The following is a 19,975-nucleotide window of genomic DNA, read 5'->3' as shown; positions in this document are numbered from 1 at the left end:
TAATTTATTCAATTTGTTCACCGGGTGGCCTTCATCACGTTCAAGTTAAAGAAAGCTTCTGGATAATTTCAGCCTGACAAGCCAGCAACTGGTCCCAAATTACTTTCTTTATCCTTACAAATGTCCTGACTTCCATCTCCAAAAGATTTGCCCGCAATTTTTGAGCAAATAAACATTTTGCTGATGGCGACCACCATTACGGTGGCTTGCATACCAATTTGCTAACTTTACAAAACTCTCCTGAAGGCGATATGATGAAAAGAGCTGAAAAATGGCCAGAAATAAGGTAATTTTCTCAGCTTCCGGTGTGCCAAATTTGCCGGAAATAGCTTCAAAACTGATTCTCTTTTTGTTTTGTTTTTTCTTCGGGTCACTCATGATCCCATATTATGACATGTGCCAGAAGTAATTACGTCATCGGAGATTTCACAATGGCTACGACTGATGGTGCAGTAATACACGTTTTGTTAATCAAGTGATGTGGTGTCTACAGTAATCAATGAATCATCAAGGACTGCTTTGGAATGTGCACTTCATTGCGACTGTAGTGCTACCAATACAGTTAACTTTTAAAAGCACGGTTGTAAGATCTAAAAGATCTTCTTGTTTAGTTTTGTTGCTGACTAGACCCAAACTCCTTCTCGGCCAAATTTTGAGTCACACAACCTGTGATGTTATGGATATTGTTTTCTTTATTGTGTTCTTTTTAACATTACTGAAATAAATTTTCTTTTGGTTTTATCAAAGCGTTGGATTCAAAGGGAATAAGAAATACGCTAAACAAAGGTATTACATCAGCCATGGAATGCGCTGACGTTGCAGCTTTCACTTTAGCTATGTGACAAATAAGATTGTGTTTACTTTGCAAGTTTATTTTGCCAGGAGCAACAGTCTTTTTAGTTTTCCGAGTATTTTTCGTATTTTAGACAAGAGAAGTGAATTGTTGTGCTGTTTTATTGAAGCGAGTTCACAGATCGGAAGGAAAATTAAATATTTGCAAGCCAGGCAAAGAATGTGTTAGAACACGCAAGGGTTACGTCTTTGGTAGGGAAATAACCACCATACTAAAGATAGCCATGGATAACGCAATTCTTGAGTTATGTGACTCGTGTGACTTCTTTGCTAGCTCTTTATTCAAGGGAAAAAACAATTAAATTTAATCGTGGCTTTTAAGAAAGAAAGCTGTTGGTAATAGTGTTCGTATCTTCATGCCCATACATATCCCGAAGAAAGTTCCAGGTTAAGACCATTACGTCATCGGAGATTTTACAACAGCTTCGCCTGATGGTGCAACAATAGAGTTTGTGTTGATCAAGTGATGTGGTGATTGCAGTAATCAATGAATCATCAAGGATTGCTTTGGAATGTGCACTGCGTTGCAACTGTAGTGCTAAGCAAACAGTTAAATTTTAAAAGCGCGGTTATAAGATCTAACAGATCTTCTTGTTCTCGATTGAGTGTTGTGCTGTTTTAGAGGAACCGCCTATGACATCATCACTTTCCTCATTTGCATAATACAAAGACGTGAGTATCTCTAAAACGAAAAAAGGTATTCCAAAAAGGAAAACGCCATTCTTCTTTACTTTGAAAAGCCTTTCAAATAAGCAGGAATTACTTTTTACTTCATAGGCACTTTAACAAGCCTTCCAACCATGGCTGGTAATCAATAGTACATTTGGTTTTCACTGGCTAATGCTCAATCTGACCGGTCATTTTGTTCTGAAATTGGTCATAAAATTAGTGACACAATAAATTTAACTGAGAACAACAGTTTTGTTGTACTTTTATCATGAGAAATACAGGCCAAAACATGACAACAAAGTCTCTCTCCATCCCCAAAACAGCCAAAGACGACCATGTTGAAAATCACTGTATAATGCATTGCGAACTTAGTATTGAATTAAGGTACATCATGTATGCCAATGGATCTCTGTTAATACCTTGCTGACAACAAATATTTTCAGAAATCAGTGGTCAGACAGGGAAATGATACTGTTGACTTTATAACTTTTCATTATGTAAAGGCAGAAAAATTATATAATCATTTAGTATCTGTTATAATTTAAAATGCTATGCAAAGGAAAGTACATGTCAGTGTGGCCAAATTCAAACTTACATTTTTATTTGTTTTCAGTTTCAGTTTCCATTTCATGATTTGTACAATGAATTTTGTTTCGTTCAAATTATCAAATAGAATGGCATCTATGCCAACTTTCCCAGGTTATCCGGGTATCTCCTGGATACAGGCTGAATCTCCTGGTCTCTCATGCATGTCACCTCCCCTGAATTTGAAGAAAAGCGATTTTGTGGCTGAATTGGAAGAGCTCTGCTTTCAACAACATTTTTTAGGGTCAGGAAGGTCAAATTGGTGATTTTGCTGATTTAATTTTTTTTGAGGTTGGCATCTCTGAAATGGCAAAACTCAAAAACAAAAGCAACAGTATAAATTGGTAAAAAACAGAAGCAGTGCTTGCATTTATATACCAATTATTGACTTTTATTTATTTTGTTCAAATTACAACTTAAATAATATTCTTCCTCAGTCATGACCTGATCACTTTGCTGAATGCTTGATTCTAAAAAATTGATTGATATTAGTTTCTCAAGGAGAATCTTAACAGAGAGAAGGGGGATGCCCCCTGGGTCCCTCCACTAAATTTCCCAAGTCACTTGGTATTTTGGAAAACCAGTTGCTGAGGAGAGGTGGTCGCTTACGAGAGGTGGTTGCAACCTGAGAGGTTCGACTGTATTATGATCAATATCTCGCTGTATATATCAACATGGGTCAGATCAGGGCGTCAGGCCAGATGGAATTAATTCTTAATAATACCGCAAGTGTAAGGCTTGTATTCTGTTTACTTTACATTTTATTTAAAGCATGAGGTACAGTACAAGCGTCACACTACCAGCGTACTTGCCTCAATGAGAGCAAGTGAACAAATCACCCAGAACTGAGACCAAAAGGGTGTTTTGGTATTGTCGTTCTGTCCAAATTTTGACATCATCTGTGCATATTTGTAACTGAGTAGACAACAACAACATAAAGTCTAACTGAGCGTTCTCAGTAGCAGGCAGTGACAGGCAGATTTCCACCTACTGTCGAGAAAAATGTAGCTGTTAATTCTAGTTGGAAAGCACAGTGGGAAGGTTTCATTTATGTAGCTTGTCCTATGTACCAAAGAAATGCAGTTGCTTGTTACATATTGCTTGTCACCTGGAAATTGTGTAACTGACCCTAAACATTTTGATATTTAAGGTGAGCCAGAAACATGGAATAGTGTTCCTCATCACCAAGTATGGATATATCCATCTGTATGATGTAGAGAGTGGATCCTGCATTTACATGAACCGAATCAGTGGAGATACAATCTTTGTGACAGCACCTCATGAACCTACCGATGGTATTATTGGTGTAAACAGAAAGGGACAGGTAGGGTTGAAAACATCATGCTTTAATTTCCAAACTTTTCAATTTCTATTTGTCTTTAAAAATGTTTCATTACTATCAGGTGTTGTCAGTGAGTGTCGAGGAGGATAACATCATTCCATACATCACCAATGTGCTCCAAAATCCTGACTTGGCTCTTCGTCTGGCTGTGAGAAACAATTTGGCTGGGGCAGAGGAACTCTTTGTGAGAAAGTTTAACACCTTGTTCAACAACATGCAGTATGCTGAGGCAGCAAAGGTTGCAGCTAATGCACCAAAGGTAAACTGTCACTGTACAAAGATCTAACAAATGTCTTTTTACCACAACCAACTTCAATTTGGAAAGAAGGTTCTTCAAAGAAATCCACAATGGAATAATGAGAAGCTGTGTTACATTTTAAAAAGTAGAGGCTTTAATAACTAACTTTTGGGTAAAATTCTTTTTCTAATCAGGGCGTTCTACGAACACCGCAGACAATCCAGAGGTTTCAGCAGGTACCATCTCAGCAAGGTCAAACATCTCCCTTGTTGCAATATTTTGGCATTTTATTAGACCAGGGTAAACTCAACAAGTTTGAGTCACTGGAGCTCTGCAAACCTGTTTTACAGCAAGGAAGGAAACAGCTTCTTGAGAAGTGGCTTAAGGAGGAAAAGGTATTGGATAATAACCCTTATTATCGACATACTTCCTTTAATGTGGCTAAATGTAATTTAGGCAAAGTACATCTCAATCCAATGTGGCCAGCAGTGACTCCATTTGTATATGTGATCTGTAAGGTGACCTCAATAGCTTGCAGCTCGCCTCGTGGCCCATTTACATTTTGTCGCATTGCAGCTGATCTTCGTGGATCATTTACGTAGTCAGCTAATCTTTGCGGATCTCTAGCTGCAGTTTGTCAAGAAAGTCCTAATTTCTGCGTATCATACATGTGGAGTCTTGCTCCCAGCCCTCCCACCCTTGCATTTCATGGGTTAAGGTAAGTAGAGGGTTACAGTACATAGGTAAGTATTTTTCCACTGAACTCCTTTCAGTGTGATGGTACCAGGTGGCAGTTGCCTGTAGGGGTGGTTCCCGCTCCAGGGTTGTCACGGATACCTCCCTGCTGTGCCTGAAGTATTCAGGCCCCCTACCAACCTATAAGGCATCAGTTCCCAAGCTTATCTATTGGTGACGAGTTTAAATGTAAGTTTAATGTAAAATTTAGTGTTACTGGCATATAGCTAGAAAATCTACATGTAAGAATAATGTGAACTGCAGTTGTAGATGAAAGTGAAGAATGATCATCCCAGTAAATTTTTCAATTTAAGCAATTGGAAAGAAGAAGCCTGAAAAAAATCAGGGCTTCAATGTGTGACTTCATAGCTCATTTGGTAGAGCATCGCACCGGTATCGCGGAGGTCATGGGTTCTAATCCCGTTGAAGCCCTGATTTTTTTCAGGCTTCTTCTTTCCAATTACTTAAATTGGAAAATTTACTGCGATGATCATTCTTAACTTTCATGTAAGAATAATATTAGCTAATTTGCCAGAATAGAACAAAGGGAAAAGTGGCTACTAACAGTGCACACTAAAATTACATTTAGCAATACAATAAGCTAGTACTCAGATTTAGTTTAACAGAATCTGTAAGTACAATCTGGAAACAATTTAAGCCTCTGTGATGAACATTATTATCACCATCTTTCGATTGATGACTACAAGAGTCTATGAAACAAATGCTTATAAACCTGAGAGGCCAGTCTTATCTTCTTTAAATGCCTGAATTGTTTTTGAGTTGCTTGTACCTTTTAAGTGACTTACTTGGCTACTTTTCTCAACAGCTGGAGTGCAGTGAAGAGCTTGGTGATTTAGTGAAGCAAGTTGATCCAACTCTTGCCTTGTCAGTTTATCTCAGAGCAAATGTGCCAAACAAGGTAATTTTACATAATTAATTTAGACATTGTTCAGGTATGTTTATAGGAAATAGTTATGGCCTTGCTTCTATGGTGGATGAGTGGCTTCAATGCAATATTTAATAATAATTAAACTAAAATTTTTCAGGTCATCCAGTGTTTTGCGGAAACTGGCCAGTTTCAGAAGATTGTTTTATACGCAAAGAAGGTTGGCTACACTCCTGATTACATCTTCCTGCTCCGTAATGTGATGAGGATCAACCCAGAGACAGGCAGTCAATTTGCTTCTATGCTTGTGCAGGATGAAGGAGAACCACTTGCAGACCTTAACCAGGTCTGTATTAAACCAGGCTGATATTAATTCAATGCTTGCTATGAAAAGTCCCCCAAACTGTGAGGTACATGTATTTCATATATCCACTCACACCTAACTGAAAAATCTTTATTGACCATAGCTTTCTTGATATCTTTCGATGTGAAAATGTTTTCACTTCTCTTAGTGGGTAACTTCTCACACACCGCTGGGAGCCATGCCAAGCCGAACCACACAGCCTGACCTTTATTAACTTAAGAACATAATTGTCTTACAATGACACAAAAAAGTGGCTAGGGAAAAATTTCACTTTAACACATTCTACAAGTACTTCACAGGTGGGTGGGTGGGGCATGTCAGGCAATGCGGATGGCAAAACAAAAACTGAAACCTTACACAAGCCACGTGATCTGAAACCCCCCGCTCACCGGTACCCAGACTCCCAGCCATGTGTGAGAAAAACGTTTTCTGCTTCTTTTGTTCTTCAGCCAACGGAAACCACACTTTGTGGAACTTGAAGTGCATATTTTGAGCTTTCCACATTATTGTATGGGCCAAAGCATGACATATTTACCATTAACACTAGCAAATAAAACTATACCAGAGTACATGCTGATCATTGCTTTTGCAAGTTTGGTAGCTCCAAAAACAGCTGTTTTTGTTCTTGTGATAAGCTTGTACATTTCTTGCTGTCAAACAGCATAAATCCTTTGTTAAAAAATCTTTTAACGAGTTTAAGGTTGATTTTCTGCAGCAGCCAAACATCAGTCAGCAGGGATCTCCATAACACCAGAAAGCTGTTTACAGTGTCACTGTACTGCAATCAGACAAAGCTTTGAAAGCTGCCCATGAATGTTCAGTACAAATAGTTTTGCCCACCTGAGAAAAACATTTGCCCTCCTGATGAAAGAGTTATGAGCCCCCTGAACCGTGGTTAATTAGTCATCTAGGGCCAGGAATCCGGGATTGAAAGGGGTTAAGCACAATGGGAATGAAGACTGGATTAGGGAAGTTTTTAGTGAGAGGTACATGTAGTCTTAACTTCTGATCAGTGGAAATGCTCTCCTTCAGTTTCCACCAAGAATTGTTATTTGGTCTGTTTTAGTGACTGTAAGTGAGGTAGTTTTATCTACAGGGCAACCCCTTAACAATTTGTTTTCTTTAACTTAAGATTGTAGATGTCTTTATGGAAACCAACCAGGTTCAGGCATGTACATCTTTCCTACTGGATGCTCTTAAGAACAACAGACCAACTGAAGATCATCTGCAGACCAGACTGCTAGAAATGAACCTCCTCACAGCACCTCAGGTCAGTGGTTGTCTGTCTGTTTGTTAACACACAGCCAGAAGCCATTGCAAGCTATTAGTACATATTGAATATCTGTACCTCTGTATTTAAAGTATAACTCTTGTCGTCAATGCACTGTATTATCCAACTAGTTTTCACTAAATCTGTTTACTTTATCACTTAGTCTTTTTTTGTGTGCCTTGTGTGCTGTTGCATTTTTTTTTCTTATTTTCTCTTCTAGTATCTGACCCTATTTAAAATAATTGCTGTTATCACTACTTTTGCCCAGTCTTAATTAGCCCATAAACGTTACATACATACATACAGACAGACAGACAGACAGACAGATGGACAGACAGACAGACAGACAGACAGACATACATACATATGTACTTTATTGACTTCCCCCAAGAGGCTTTTCAAAGACAATAACTTAAATTTAAGTAAGTACCGTCAACAATAAAAATAAGATGGAAACATTATTTTGGGCAATCACGTACTCGCTTTATTTTAAAACTTATTTTTGTAAACTTTAATTCTAGGTATGAGTACCAATAATGTTGTTGCTGTTGTTGTTGTTGTTAGTTGCTCTTTCAGTCTGTCTTTCTCTTTGTCTGTTATTCTTTCCATTATTGACTGATTGATTGTTTATTTGATTGACTGATTGATTGAGTGAGTGATTCAGTGATTGATCAATCATTGATCAGTTACTCACACACTTAGTGGCTTAGTTGATTGCTTGATTTAACTTATGATTGAGCCAGGCAAGTCTCCTGATCCATAAAATCAACTAGCTCCTAAAATGAAATTGAATTGAACTGTTCTCAGAGATCTCTTGCTGAATAATGTCATTAACGCCCCAAAATCTACATCTTTATTACTTTGATGAATGAGCATCCCCTTCTCATGTAGTCATCTCTGTAGAATCATCATTCTCTCCCTAACAGCAAACAGAATATTTTTTTTGTGTGAAGATAGCATGGTATTAATTGGGCATGAGTAAAACTTAAGCATTCTTTGGGAGTTAGAGATGGCTGATACTTTTCTTTTGAAACAGTTGTGGTTCTTCCAAGAAATGTAAAGTTTATAACTAAGGTTGACATGTTATGTAGTCAGCGTCTAAATGCAAACATTGTTAACTTTTTATCAGGTTGCTGATGCTATTCTTGGAAATCAGATGTTCACTCATTATGATCGCGCTCATATTGCCCAGCTGTGTGAGAATGCAGGACTGCTGCAAAGGGTAAGAGTGCATTAACAATCAAAAGATCAAACACTTTCTGCCAAGAGTCAGCATTTCGTTTTCGTTCAAAGCTAACTTTTCAACTTAAGCCATCATTTGTATTTATTGCACCAACAGAAAAAGCCAAGTTGGTAACAGTCGGTTTGTTTACTCGTTTTGCAGTTTGATCTCTCTTCTGATTGTAAGCTTTACAATTGGCATATCAAAGTCAAATCAAGATGTTTGATGCACACAGTCATTAATAACATCTATAGCATAATTCACAACCACCATGCTTCTCTGTTGGAGGTTGTAATTGACTGATTGTAAGCACAATGAGTCAATCATTTTCACGGTAACAGTTACAATAAATCATTTGTAACAACTACCTCACAAAATGGATTTGGGTGCCTGAAACATCCAGGATCTTCCACTATAAACAGCCAGCTAATAGAATTTCCCATGGCTAGCAAATCCTGGCAATCCAGCCATGAGGCTCAACACTGGTGGGAGAAAAGGGCAATCAACATACTGACAAGATAGTTGAAAGAGGGAGGGGAAGTGGGGAGAAACAGCCATTGAGGAGAGCCGCCATGCTTAAGAAAATGCTCACTTAAACCCAATACTACAATGCACTTTGGTCCAAGAGCACATGTTATCGTGGTGCATGTTTGTACATGAATCTAAAGGCAGCTGGTGACATAGCTCAGACTAGTGCTTGTTGTTGATAACTCAATAATACATATTGACTAGGGATGAATTGAAAAAAGTTAACTAACTAGAAGAAAGTGAACCACATGTAGTTGAAATCAGGAATTAACTGAGATCAAAAATAATAGTTTAATTGTAACTATTTGACTTAGTTTCCTCACAAATTTAATGGATTTGTCAGATATTTTGATTATACTTGTTACCAGTGGGAGTGTCAATCACATTATAATACTTGTTGGGAGTCTTACCAGGAGTGGAAATAACAGTCAGTCATCGCACATTGTCCGACCAAATTTTAAATATGTCCAGCCAATGTCACATTATGATCGGACATGATGTCTGAACATTTCACCAACATCAAGTTATTGTCCATCCATAAAATTTAGATAGATACAGTCGAACCTCGATTATCCGGACTCGTCGGGACCTCAGTAAATAGTCCGGATAATTGAGAGTCTGGATAATCGAAAACATGTTTATTAATGAGATAGAAATGTAAACAAAAGGTATACAGCAAAGAAAACATCATTTTAGTTGTGAAATCTTCGCAGCCTGTATGTATTTACAAATAAAAACTTTCAGTTCAGGTATTTACAAAAGTCTAAAATGTTCAAGCATGTTTGTTTGCTTCAAAGACTTGTAGCTTCATCAGGGACTTTCATTTTAATCCTTCGCTTGTCTCAATGCTGTCAGTAAATTTTAGGATCTTGTTTTTGTTCTTCCATGTGTCAGAGATCTGCTGCTTGCTGATGCTTAATTCTTCAGCTAAATTTATTCCTTTCTCTCCTTTATCCAAACGTGAAATAATTATCTGCTTATCTTTAATCGATTGAATGACTTGCTTTTGCTTCGTAGACATGTTTTTGATTTGAGTTTACGATCGACCGATCTTGTGTTTACATAACGCAGGCGGAAGGAACTAATCAAGCATGAAATTCCCTCGGTAACAAAACAATTGAGCCAATCAGATATCAGCTGAATGCATCAGAATATTTCTTTGTCTCGTTGCACTTGCAAATTTTGAAAAGCACTCAGGATAATACGCTGTTTCAACAGTCTTTTGAAAGGATTATTGGGCTTTTTGCAACTTTGAGTTTTCAAGATCACAACTAATTAATATTGATGAAAAAATTGGGACCAGAGAAAAAAGTCCGGATAATCGAATAGTCCAGATAATCGAGGTCCGGATAATTGAGGTTTGACTGTACATTGTTAAAAGGCTCGAAATTGTGACTGGTACAATCGCTAGTGTGGCTACAATTTCATCTTTGGTGACAAAAAATTCTGGTTTAGTCGACAGCCAAAAATACGTCTGCGTTTACAGGCTACCATAATGGCGACTACGTTTCTCTGTGATGATGATCAGTAATTGTTATTTTCTCAGACATTGTCCCTCCAGAAATACATAGTCAAAGATCTTTGCTTCTATAACATTCAATAAAAGAAAAGAAAGCAATCTATCTTTCTGCCTTGTTGTAAAGGATTCCCTTGCATCGGAAAACTTGCAAATGGCTCGTGTTTGAAATCGCTTTATAATGCACATCAAACCCTCGAACATTAAGTATGTCATGTATGCCTACCGATTGTGTTTCTTGGAATGCATGAATCTTTCATAGACATTACATTAGCTACATATACAAAATTAGCGGCCAAAAAGTCTTGGAATTTATTCTTTACAGATTTTATGCATTGAGTTCTTTCCTGAATAAAATTCCTACCGATTTTTATCACTTAGTCACCAAATGGATACTCGAGAATTTTTTTAATTTTGGGTCCTTGACTCTGAAATTTTGAGCTGTATCCTGGAGCACATTATGGGCTCCTGCCATATGATAAAGCAGAAGTGTCTTTCCTGTACTTGCCAAATTAAGTACTCTTCAGAAATCGCTCTGTCATGCATTACGTGCATTGTGATATGTTGTTAGCCCTTCGTGTATGTACCCCATGTACCCAGGAGCCCATCACTAGGAGCCTGCAACTCCCATACTAAGCCTATGTCACAGTATTTTTACAGACCGGTCTGTTTTTAGGCTTCTTTTCCCACGAAAAAGGTCGCTTCCGGTCTATATGAGCATGAATCGGTAAGGAGAAAAATGGCGGCCTCAGGTGGACATGTCGACCTAATGTTGCAGTGAAATTATAAAGTCTGTGCTTGTGATTGGTCACTGAGGTTTCCTTCAGGGGTCTGAATTTGCAAGAAATTCAAACTAAAAATAGATGGGTGTGTGAAAAGGCCGGGACAGGAGTAATTGGGGTGGTTGCACACTCCTAGTGATGGGCTCCTGCTTTAAAGGGACACAGTCAGCTGGAGCACATGTGCATCAGATACCATTTCATAGTTAATTTGCATATCACAGAGACGCGATGCATACTGTTTTCAACCAAATATGATAAAAATAATATCATACAACGAGCACAAGCACACTCAAAAACAGGCTTTTCAGTAAACGATTGAAAATCAAGCAAAACACTGTGAAGATTGAAGCGGATTCCTGGATGTAGTTTGATTTCAGGTTGAGGTGAACTTTTTTCAAAGTGAGAAAACTAGTGTCCAGGTCAGTGCAACGCCAAAGCTGACTGTGTCCCTTTAATGGTAGCATTCAATAGAAAACTAGGTTTGCTTAAAAAACATATAATCAGGAGATAACCAGGAGAGATTGGTGCATTCATCTTGTAGATAAAGTCATCTCATCATCATAAATGATAAAAGAATCAAATTTAAATGCAGTTTTGAATGATTTGTATTGAAAATCTTTAAAGTATGCTAATAAATTTTATTATGCTAATTACTTATGCAAATCAATGACGCAAATTAATGTCCGGTCAAATTGATGAGATGTCTGACCAAAATGAAGATTTGAAAGGACACGTCCTGTTAAAGAAGAAAAATTATTTCCAGCACTGCATACCGTATGCCTTCTTGTCTGTTGATAGTAATCTAGACAGCTCCTTATTGTGTGAGTGTGTTTGTTTCATACAGGCTTTGGAACACTATACAGACATTTTTGACATCAAAAGGGCTATTGTCCACACTCATCTTCTCAATCCTGAGGTAATGCATTGTGTTCTTAAAACATATGTTACATTTAAAATTCCTTTTTTACAATATGAGATTTTTTTTTATACTGACTTCAATGTGTTTTTTGTAGTGGCTGGTGAACTACTTTGGCTCATTGTCTGTTGAAGATTCCTTGGAATGCCTGCGAGCCATGCTTACCCACAACATTCGACAAAACCTTCAGATCTGTGTGCAAGTGGCAACAAAGTACCATGAACAACTCAGCACATCTGCTCTGATTGAGCTGTTTGAGTCATTCAAGAGTTTTGAGGGTAAAGAGTGTAGAACAGTCATTTGCTCGCAAGCATCCATTTTGTTGCTGAAAGATGCTCACTTAAAATAGTTTCACTGAAAGTAATTTGTCTGTTTAAGAAAGATTTGGGGCTTTTACGTGTTGCTGCAATACAATAATAGTGGTTGCATGAGTGGGTTTGCCTGTATGATAATTTTCCAAATAAGACTAAATGGAATTTAGACAAGGTTAAAACCAAGCCAATGCAGCAGCTTCACTAATATTATGTGGGGGGTTCCAGGGAGGTTTACAGGGGCATTGCCATGTACTTTGCTTACATCGCTTGCTAGCTTGCTCGCTTTATTTCTCTCTCTTCCTCCCACATTCTTTGGTAAGTATTCATTCCACACACTGCTTCTCTCAGTGTTGTGTTGATAGGTACCTTGGAGGTGGACTGTGGCTTGGTTGCCATGGTGACCCCCTTGCTGCTGAGGAGATTGCTGCTCTCCTCTGTCGCTACCTTTACAGTACCTACTCTCCAATACTTCAATTGAGTTAGAATTTTAAAAGATATTTGTAATTTGCCTATCCCTTTCTACCCTACTTAAGAAAACTTTTTTCATAAACCTATTGTTGAAACTGTAAAAATCTGTTTTGTATCTTGTAGGTTTGTTTTACTTTTTGGGATCTATTGTAAATTTTAGTCAGGAACCTGATGTCCATTTTAAGTACATACAGGTAAAGATTAATTAGAATGCAGTTGAACTGGATGCCTCATATTATAGATCGTGGTTTTGGTCCTGAGCTTGTACAATTTCTTTGGAATTAACCTACATCACCAGAGTTCTCCTAAAACTTTCAAGTTCACGGATAATGTTTTGTGTAGGTAGCACTAAGCTTTTTGAGACCCTCCTGAATGAAAAAAACATTAACAGACCTATTTTGGTTTTTTTTTACAGTGGCCTGTAGGAGACATTTCGATATTTTTCATCGCGACATAAAAATTTTGCTTTGGCAACTTAATTAAATGAACATAGCTTCCTTTTTTTGTCTTTGATTTACTGTCAATCGCAGCTCATGACTCTTGATTGCAACACATAACTTGCTATCGCAGCTTACAACTCTTGATCGCGACTTACAACTCTCGATTTCGACTTACAACTCTTGATCGCGACTTATAACTTTGATCGGGACTTACAACTCTCGATCACGACTTATAACTCTAGATCACAACTTATAACTCTCGATCACAACTTATAACTCTCGATCACAACTTATAACTCTTGATCGAGACTTAAAACTTTCGATTGCAACTTATAACTCGCAATTGCGAGTTTTTCGCGACTTATAACTCTTGATCACGACTTACAACTCTCGCATTCGCGCCTGCACTAGGGTCCTGGTGAGAGGTAATATAGAACGTGCTGCAAGTTTCAATATGGTGGACGAAGTGGAGGAGGTGTGCACTTTCCCTATGATTTTAGTTTGTATTTGCTATATGATTGGCTTCAAAAAGGAGTAAATGTGTGTTAAGTGCCTTTGTAGCATTTCAAAGACATCAGGTTGCATTGTAATTCTTGCTCTACAGCATCCACGACTCCCTTGATACTTGAATGGATATTTCTCCTGCGTAGTCCACGACTTCTGAGGATCCTTTTGAGGCGTCTTAAACTTAATGGAATGCCATGATAAATTATACCAGCAGAAATGAGAGCACTTCCCATTAGCTAAAAGAATCCAAGACAGAAGTAATCCTCTATCAAGGCCTCTCGATTTCCATTGCCGCTACATAAAATAGGAATGTAATTTGGAAGAGCTCCGTGGGCATGAAATTGGAAAAGGGCAACAAGAAAAGTCACGGCGAAGTACAGTAGAATCCCGGTAACTTGAACCTGGATAACTTGAATTCCCCGTTAACTCGAACCAAGTCCCCTTTTCCATGGATTTGACCCCACTTTTCGGTTATTTTAACTTGGTTAACTTGAACGCGGATAACTCGAATTCCCTGCTAACTCAAACTAAATTTCGTTTCCCTTGATAAAAATTTAGCCCGATAACTCGAATTCTGGTTCATATAACTCACCAGGGATGTCATCCCATTAACTTTTCTTGTCCTGTAATCAGTAAAAACACTCAAAACTAACACCACAGAAATTTTATGTTAATCAGTGCAACCGACCATTTACATATTTGACAGTCATTTCCTGATCTTATGAGTCATACTGGATGCGGTGCTTTAGCTGTCACTGTATACTGAAGTGCTGAAAAATTGGCAAACTATCAATTATTAACGTGGCAAGTTGGATATTCAATTGACCCTGATAACTTGAACCCCCGGGGTTCTACTGTAATTGCAGATCGCAGCTGCCATATTACATTGTTACGGGCATTAAGTGCATGCACACTGGACAGAGGAAATCAAGTTGCAAAGTTAGAAGTCCCAAGTTATAGCAGAGCTCCGGCGGCCCAAAGGGCCACCAAGCAGAGCCCCATACTCATATAGTAAAGAAAAGGAAACCCATGAGTTGATTTTCTCATGGTTATCATGGCTAGTGGCATTGCTCGTGGGTGCGTACGCGTGATGGCAACGGCAACGACGACGGAGTCATGCAACATGGTGGCCATACTTCAAATAATAGGTTGACAGAGATATGAACCCTTGCTTTACCGTGAACTTCTTTGATATTGGACATCCATGTTATGATCAATTGACATCTGTCAAAACAAGGTATCCGCTAACCAGTATCATGTGACCATATCGCGGACTCAAGTTTACAGCTCCTTGAGGTCGCGCGGTTTTTGAAGTTGACCGCTGACCAAGTGCTGGTTTTCGATTGGATTGCGGGCTCATGTCAGGTTAACTTGTTGAAAACAGGGCAGGATTGTTCAGAAGGCGGATAATGCTAACCCAGGATTAAAAGTTAACTGAGTTATAACTTTTTCTTCTATACAAATGTTTTTTGCTGCCTTGTTTTGTGTATAAGGTGATTATTAAAACTCAAAACAGAAGGCCAAACCATATACAGAAAACCTCACTGCAAAGTTGAAAACTCAAATCAAAATTCTACCTTTTCCTGGGTTAGCTTACTCGGGCTCTGAACAACCCAGCCCAGGAGCTATGCTTTTAGGCTGGCCTAAATCTATATATTAAGTTGCAATCGAAAGTTTTAACTCGCAATTGAGAGCTATAAGTCGCGATCGATAGAGTCGAACGCGAGTTATAAGTTGCGATCGAGAGTTATAAGTTGCGATCATGAGTTATAAGTTGCGATTGTGAGTTATAAGTTGTGATCGCAAGTTATAAGTTGCAATCAGAGAGTTATAAGTTGCGATCGCGAGTTATAAGTCGCGATTGAGAGTTAAGTTGCGATCGCGAGTTATAAGTTGCGATCGCGAGTTATAAGTTGTGATCGAGAGTTATAAGTCACGATCCCAAGTTATAAGTTGCGATTGTGAGTTATAAGTTGCGATCGCTAGGTATAAGTTGTGATCACAAGTTATAAGTCACAATCGAGGGTTATTAGTTGCGATCGCGAGTTAAAAGTTGTGATCGAGAGTTATAAGTTGCAATCGCGAGTTATAAGTTGCGATCACGAGTTATAAGTCACGATTGAGAGTTACAAGTCGTGATCGAGAGTTATAACTCGCGATCGAGAGTTATTAGTTGCGGTCCCGAGTTACAAGTTGCGATCGAGAGTTATAAGTCGCAATTGCGAGTTATAAGTTGCAATTGCGAGTTATAAGTTGTGATCGCGAGCTATAAGTCATGATCATGAGTTATAAGTTGCGATCAAGAGTTATTAGTTGTGATCGAAAGTTGTAAGTCGGGATCATGATTAATAAAATCGCAGTCAAGAGACAAAGAAAGACAAAAAAAGAAAGCTATGCTCATTAAGTCACCAAAGCAAAATTTTTTATGTGACAATGAAAAATATCGAGGTGTCCCTGACAGGCCACCGTAGGTTTTTATCAGATACATTAATTATTTCAAGTAATGAATATATGGTATTGCTTAAAGTATTGATTCCTCAGGCACCACTGAAGAACTGTCACTGACTGTAGTCAAATGCCATAAAACAGGGAATTATGGTATTTTGACAGCAGTCAATAACAGTTCATGATCCTTCTTTCTTTATCTGTTTAATTACTGAATTTATGACTTCTCATTTGTGTTGTTTTGTGTTGCAGGCTGCTTGCAAAACAGGCCAAGTTAAAGAGGTAGAACGTATATGTAGAGAAAGCAACTGCTATGATCCAGAAAAAGTTAAGAACTTTCTCAAGGTAAGGTGACTCTTTTTTGATGTTTCCTTCTTCAAACTGTATTCAGTAGCTTGGTGTTATAATATTTCCAACTACTAGCATTACAATATTGTTCATAACTGTGTTTTAAAGGAAAGGATGAATAATTTATTTAATTAAGCATATGAGTATATGACAAGGTTTTGTCACGTCTGTAATACTTTGATCAGAATCATGTTGCTTGCAGCAGTTTTTAGATATTTTGATGTAATTGTTTCCTTTTATATTATATTTCCATTTTAGGAAGCCAAGCTGACTGACCAATTGCCTTTGATCATTGTCTGTGACAGATTTGACTTTGTTCATGACTTGGTCTTGTATTTATATCGAAACAATCTTCAGAAGTACATTGAGATTTACGTTCAAAAGGTAAGATGAATGTATTGTTTTTCTGGAATCAGGTATTTTATGCTACTTACATTTCATGCTTATGTACCTTAACTTTGTCTTGGTCCATAAGCACCTGCAAAAAAGACCTTTCAAACCTGGCTGACCTTACACATGGTCAATAATCCATGTTTATTTAACAAAGAGATTCCACGTTGTTGTCCATCTGTTCAGTAATAGATCACAGTAAGTTAATGTCAAAATGTAATAAGAAAAAAAAGTGGCACAGGAGCTGTTAGGCGAGTGGGTCACTGATGTTGAATGAGTGAAAAGTCTTTATTAAAAGATCAGGCACAGCATATGTGTGACTTAACAATCATTAATAAACTAAGCTAAAAACCAGTCATATGTATTACAAAATTATATACTTTTTCTTACCATATTTTGATGTCTTCTATTACTGAACGAATAAAGAAACAACAAAAGGTTAATGCTGTCATCTATGCGTCTGTCTTACAATAGATCATAAGTAAGGACCAATCAAAATGTAAGAATAATTCAACAAACTATATATTGCCTGATGGATAGTAATAAGAGTTTGATCAATCAACTTGGAGATGTTGGCAACAAATTTTCACAAGTAACACGTCAAGAAGAAATGGCATTTAAAATTGGATTTTAGTGATTACAAAGTTTTTCTTTGTCAGGTGAATCCCTCACGTCTGCCTGTGGTTGTAGGAGGTTTGTTGGATGTGGACTGCACAGAAGATGTCATCAAAAGTCTCATGATGGCTGTACGTGGCCAATTCTCAACCGATGAACTAGTTGAAGAAGTTGAAAAAAGAAACCGTCTCAAGCTATTGTTGCCTTGGCTAGAAGCAAAGATACATGATGGTTCTGAAGAACCAGCCACCCATAATGCACTGGCAAAGATTTATATTGATGCCAACAACAATCCTGAGAGATTTCTGAGGTTGGTACATGTATGATATGGTCTTTTTATTTTTTTTCCTCAAGCATCTGAGAGGGCCAGAATCCTAAATCCTTGAATTTCATTGGCTAATCATGCACTCGTGACCAGTCCAGCTTTTTACAATATGGCCCATGGGCCGGATTTTTTTCCTGCTGTAGCGATTACAGCTCCTAAATTTCGCTCCTAAAAGTTAGTGGTAATCGTCAATCTTTTGCCTTTTTTACACTTCATTGACGATTAGTCAATGCAAACTTATCTCTGTTCACTTGAACATGGCAAGGAAAGTTACTGTAAATAAATTCAGTTGAGTGTTTTGAAGTTGTGAGAGTTTGCTTGGTTGTTTGTAGCTTGGTGCTGTAATCCTGTATTTCTCTCACCGTAAAATTTGAATCAATTTCAGTCGAGTTTACCTCTCTGACTGTTGCTGTATTTAGGAGAATTTGTGTGCAATACACTTAACCAGTTTCTTCTCTATTCAATTTATGGTAGAAAAGTCTGCAACGACTGACAAGTTGTTTTTGTAGTAAAACTTCAAACTTCGCATGAAATTTCACACTGCAAAAACAATTTTGGAGAACTTAACTGGTGAAATAAATGCCACTAACATCAAGTAGTTCGAAAAAAATCTGTTCTTTAATACATCTTTCTTTGTCTACTACCCGAGTTACTTCTCATTGCGAAGAGTTTTTTACAAATCGTTAGCAGACAGCGCGCAAGCCGATTCATTGACAAAGTTGCATAAACAAACCCATTTGTAATCTGTAAAACCAGTTAAGTGCCAGAAAAAAAAAAACATGTTATTTGCTGGCTTAGGGTCGGTCCATGTAGTGAAAAGCTGTGACCTTGGTCACAGTTTTTCACTATACAGACCTCCCAGCTTGCAGATAACATATATATACTGAAGCTGGCATGGTATATCTAGTTTATGAGAACAGAAGTCTGAGGATATAGATGACCTTGATTGACTTGAAATCGTTGAAAACCCAAGGCGAATGGCAGGTTTTCCCAAATCAGCAACTGACGACACTGCCTGTGTACAATATGCCATTTGAAAGCCACTGATCAGCTTATTTAAGAATTGACATCAGCAGCTGTGAATGAGGTAGACATTTTTGCGAGAAATTGCTTTAAAATATGAAAATGAACGACTTCAAAAATGTATCAACCTTCTACTAAATTAGGTATACCCCTAACCTATAGCTTATTTAGTAGCTCTTAGTGCATAGCTTGATATGAAACAAGTCTTGCATTCTATTTGCATCCCAAAAAAGGAAGTAAAAACTTTTGGGAGTGGTCAACCATGTCTGCAATCTACTCAAAAAGGCATTTGCAACAGGACAGCATGCCTTTCTTTCCACTAGCATCACGTTTTTACAACATTTTTGCTTGGGCATGCACAGAAATCTGGACGAAAAAGGGGCCTATGTCTTTAGGCTTTTCATTTTTTAAATTTTTTTTCGCCTTTCCTTTTCTCCTTTTGCTATCTTTTTGCTGCAGTGATTGACCTTCTGCTGGGCTTGCTTCCAGTTGAAGAATTCCTGAGAAAGCATCATTAAGACAGGCAATTCTTACCATAGAGTTATGGGAAATTTTTCTTTCAGTTTTTCACTCAAATTTCTGAGCATTTTCGTGTATATTTCACGCTCAATTGACCCAATCACTCTGATCTGGGTATCATTGGAAAGATCTTTTCCTCCTTTAGAACTTGTGTATTAGTGAGGCTAATTTTGGTCAAATGTGATTACGCCAGAAGAGGAAAAAAGGGCAACGCTCTTTATGACCGGTTATGGCCGGCACAGGCGTCAATGGGTTAAACAAAGGAAATAATAATGGTGATGGTGTTCTTATCTTAATTGTCATAGATGTTTTGTGATTTTATATCTCCATTTGCTGCTTAGTTTTATTTTGACTGAGAAGATATAGATCAAGCACCTGAAAGTGTTGCAATTGCCCTACTGCAAGTTGTATTATCAACTCTCCAGGAGATTGTTCATTGTTGTAACTTAAAAATAATGTTATTCTTTCAGAGAAAATCCTTATTACGACAGTAAAGTGGTTGGTAAATACTGTGAAAAGAGAGACCCACACTTGGCCTGCATAGCTTACGAAAGAGGGCAGTGTGATGCTGAGCTAATCAAGGTACAGACATTCCACTTGCAGTTTTGCTTGCTGTGTTGTTTACAAGCTGTAAAAAACCCAGGTCTTTTGATCTAAACTTCAGCTCATGAAAACC

General features: G+C 37.8%; 1 protein-coding gene across 1 annotated transcript in view; it reads left to right on the top strand.

Moving 5' to 3' along the window:
* The window catches only part of LOC110054290 (clathrin heavy chain 1-like), a 47,868-nt gene that overhangs the window by 16,809 nt on the left and 11,084 nt on the right, over window positions 1–19,975 (top strand). Inside the window, exons 7-20 of the mRNA XM_020760669.2 lie at window positions 3,257–3,430; window positions 3,510–3,707; window positions 3,881–4,081; window positions 5,248–5,340; window positions 5,468–5,653; window positions 6,804–6,941; window positions 8,071–8,163; window positions 11,834–11,905; window positions 12,003–12,183; window positions 12,811–12,881; window positions 16,332–16,424; window positions 16,686–16,811; window positions 17,477–17,742; window positions 19,770–19,881. Coding sequence (XP_020616328.1) covers window positions 3,257–3,430; window positions 3,510–3,707; window positions 3,881–4,081; window positions 5,248–5,340; window positions 5,468–5,653; window positions 6,804–6,941; window positions 8,071–8,163; window positions 11,834–11,905; window positions 12,003–12,183; window positions 12,811–12,881; window positions 16,332–16,424; window positions 16,686–16,811; window positions 17,477–17,742; window positions 19,770–19,881 — 2,004 coding nt within the window. The remainder of the gene's footprint in view (window positions 1–3,256; window positions 3,431–3,509; window positions 3,708–3,880; window positions 4,082–5,247; window positions 5,341–5,467; window positions 5,654–6,803; window positions 6,942–8,070; window positions 8,164–11,833; window positions 11,906–12,002; window positions 12,184–12,810; window positions 12,882–16,331; window positions 16,425–16,685; window positions 16,812–17,476; window positions 17,743–19,769; window positions 19,882–19,975) is intronic.

The sequence above is a fragment of the Orbicella faveolata genome, unplaced genomic scaffold (genome assembly GCF_042242905.1).
Source record: "Orbicella faveolata isolate gen_17 unplaced genomic scaffold, um_ofav_v1 contig_47, whole genome shotgun sequence".
In the NCBI taxonomy this organism is placed as follows: Eukaryota; Metazoa; Cnidaria; class Anthozoa; order Scleractinia; family Merulinidae; genus Orbicella; species Orbicella faveolata.
The sequence above is the reverse complement of the archived record's forward strand: the minus strand, read 5'-3'. Positions and strand labels throughout refer to the sequence as shown.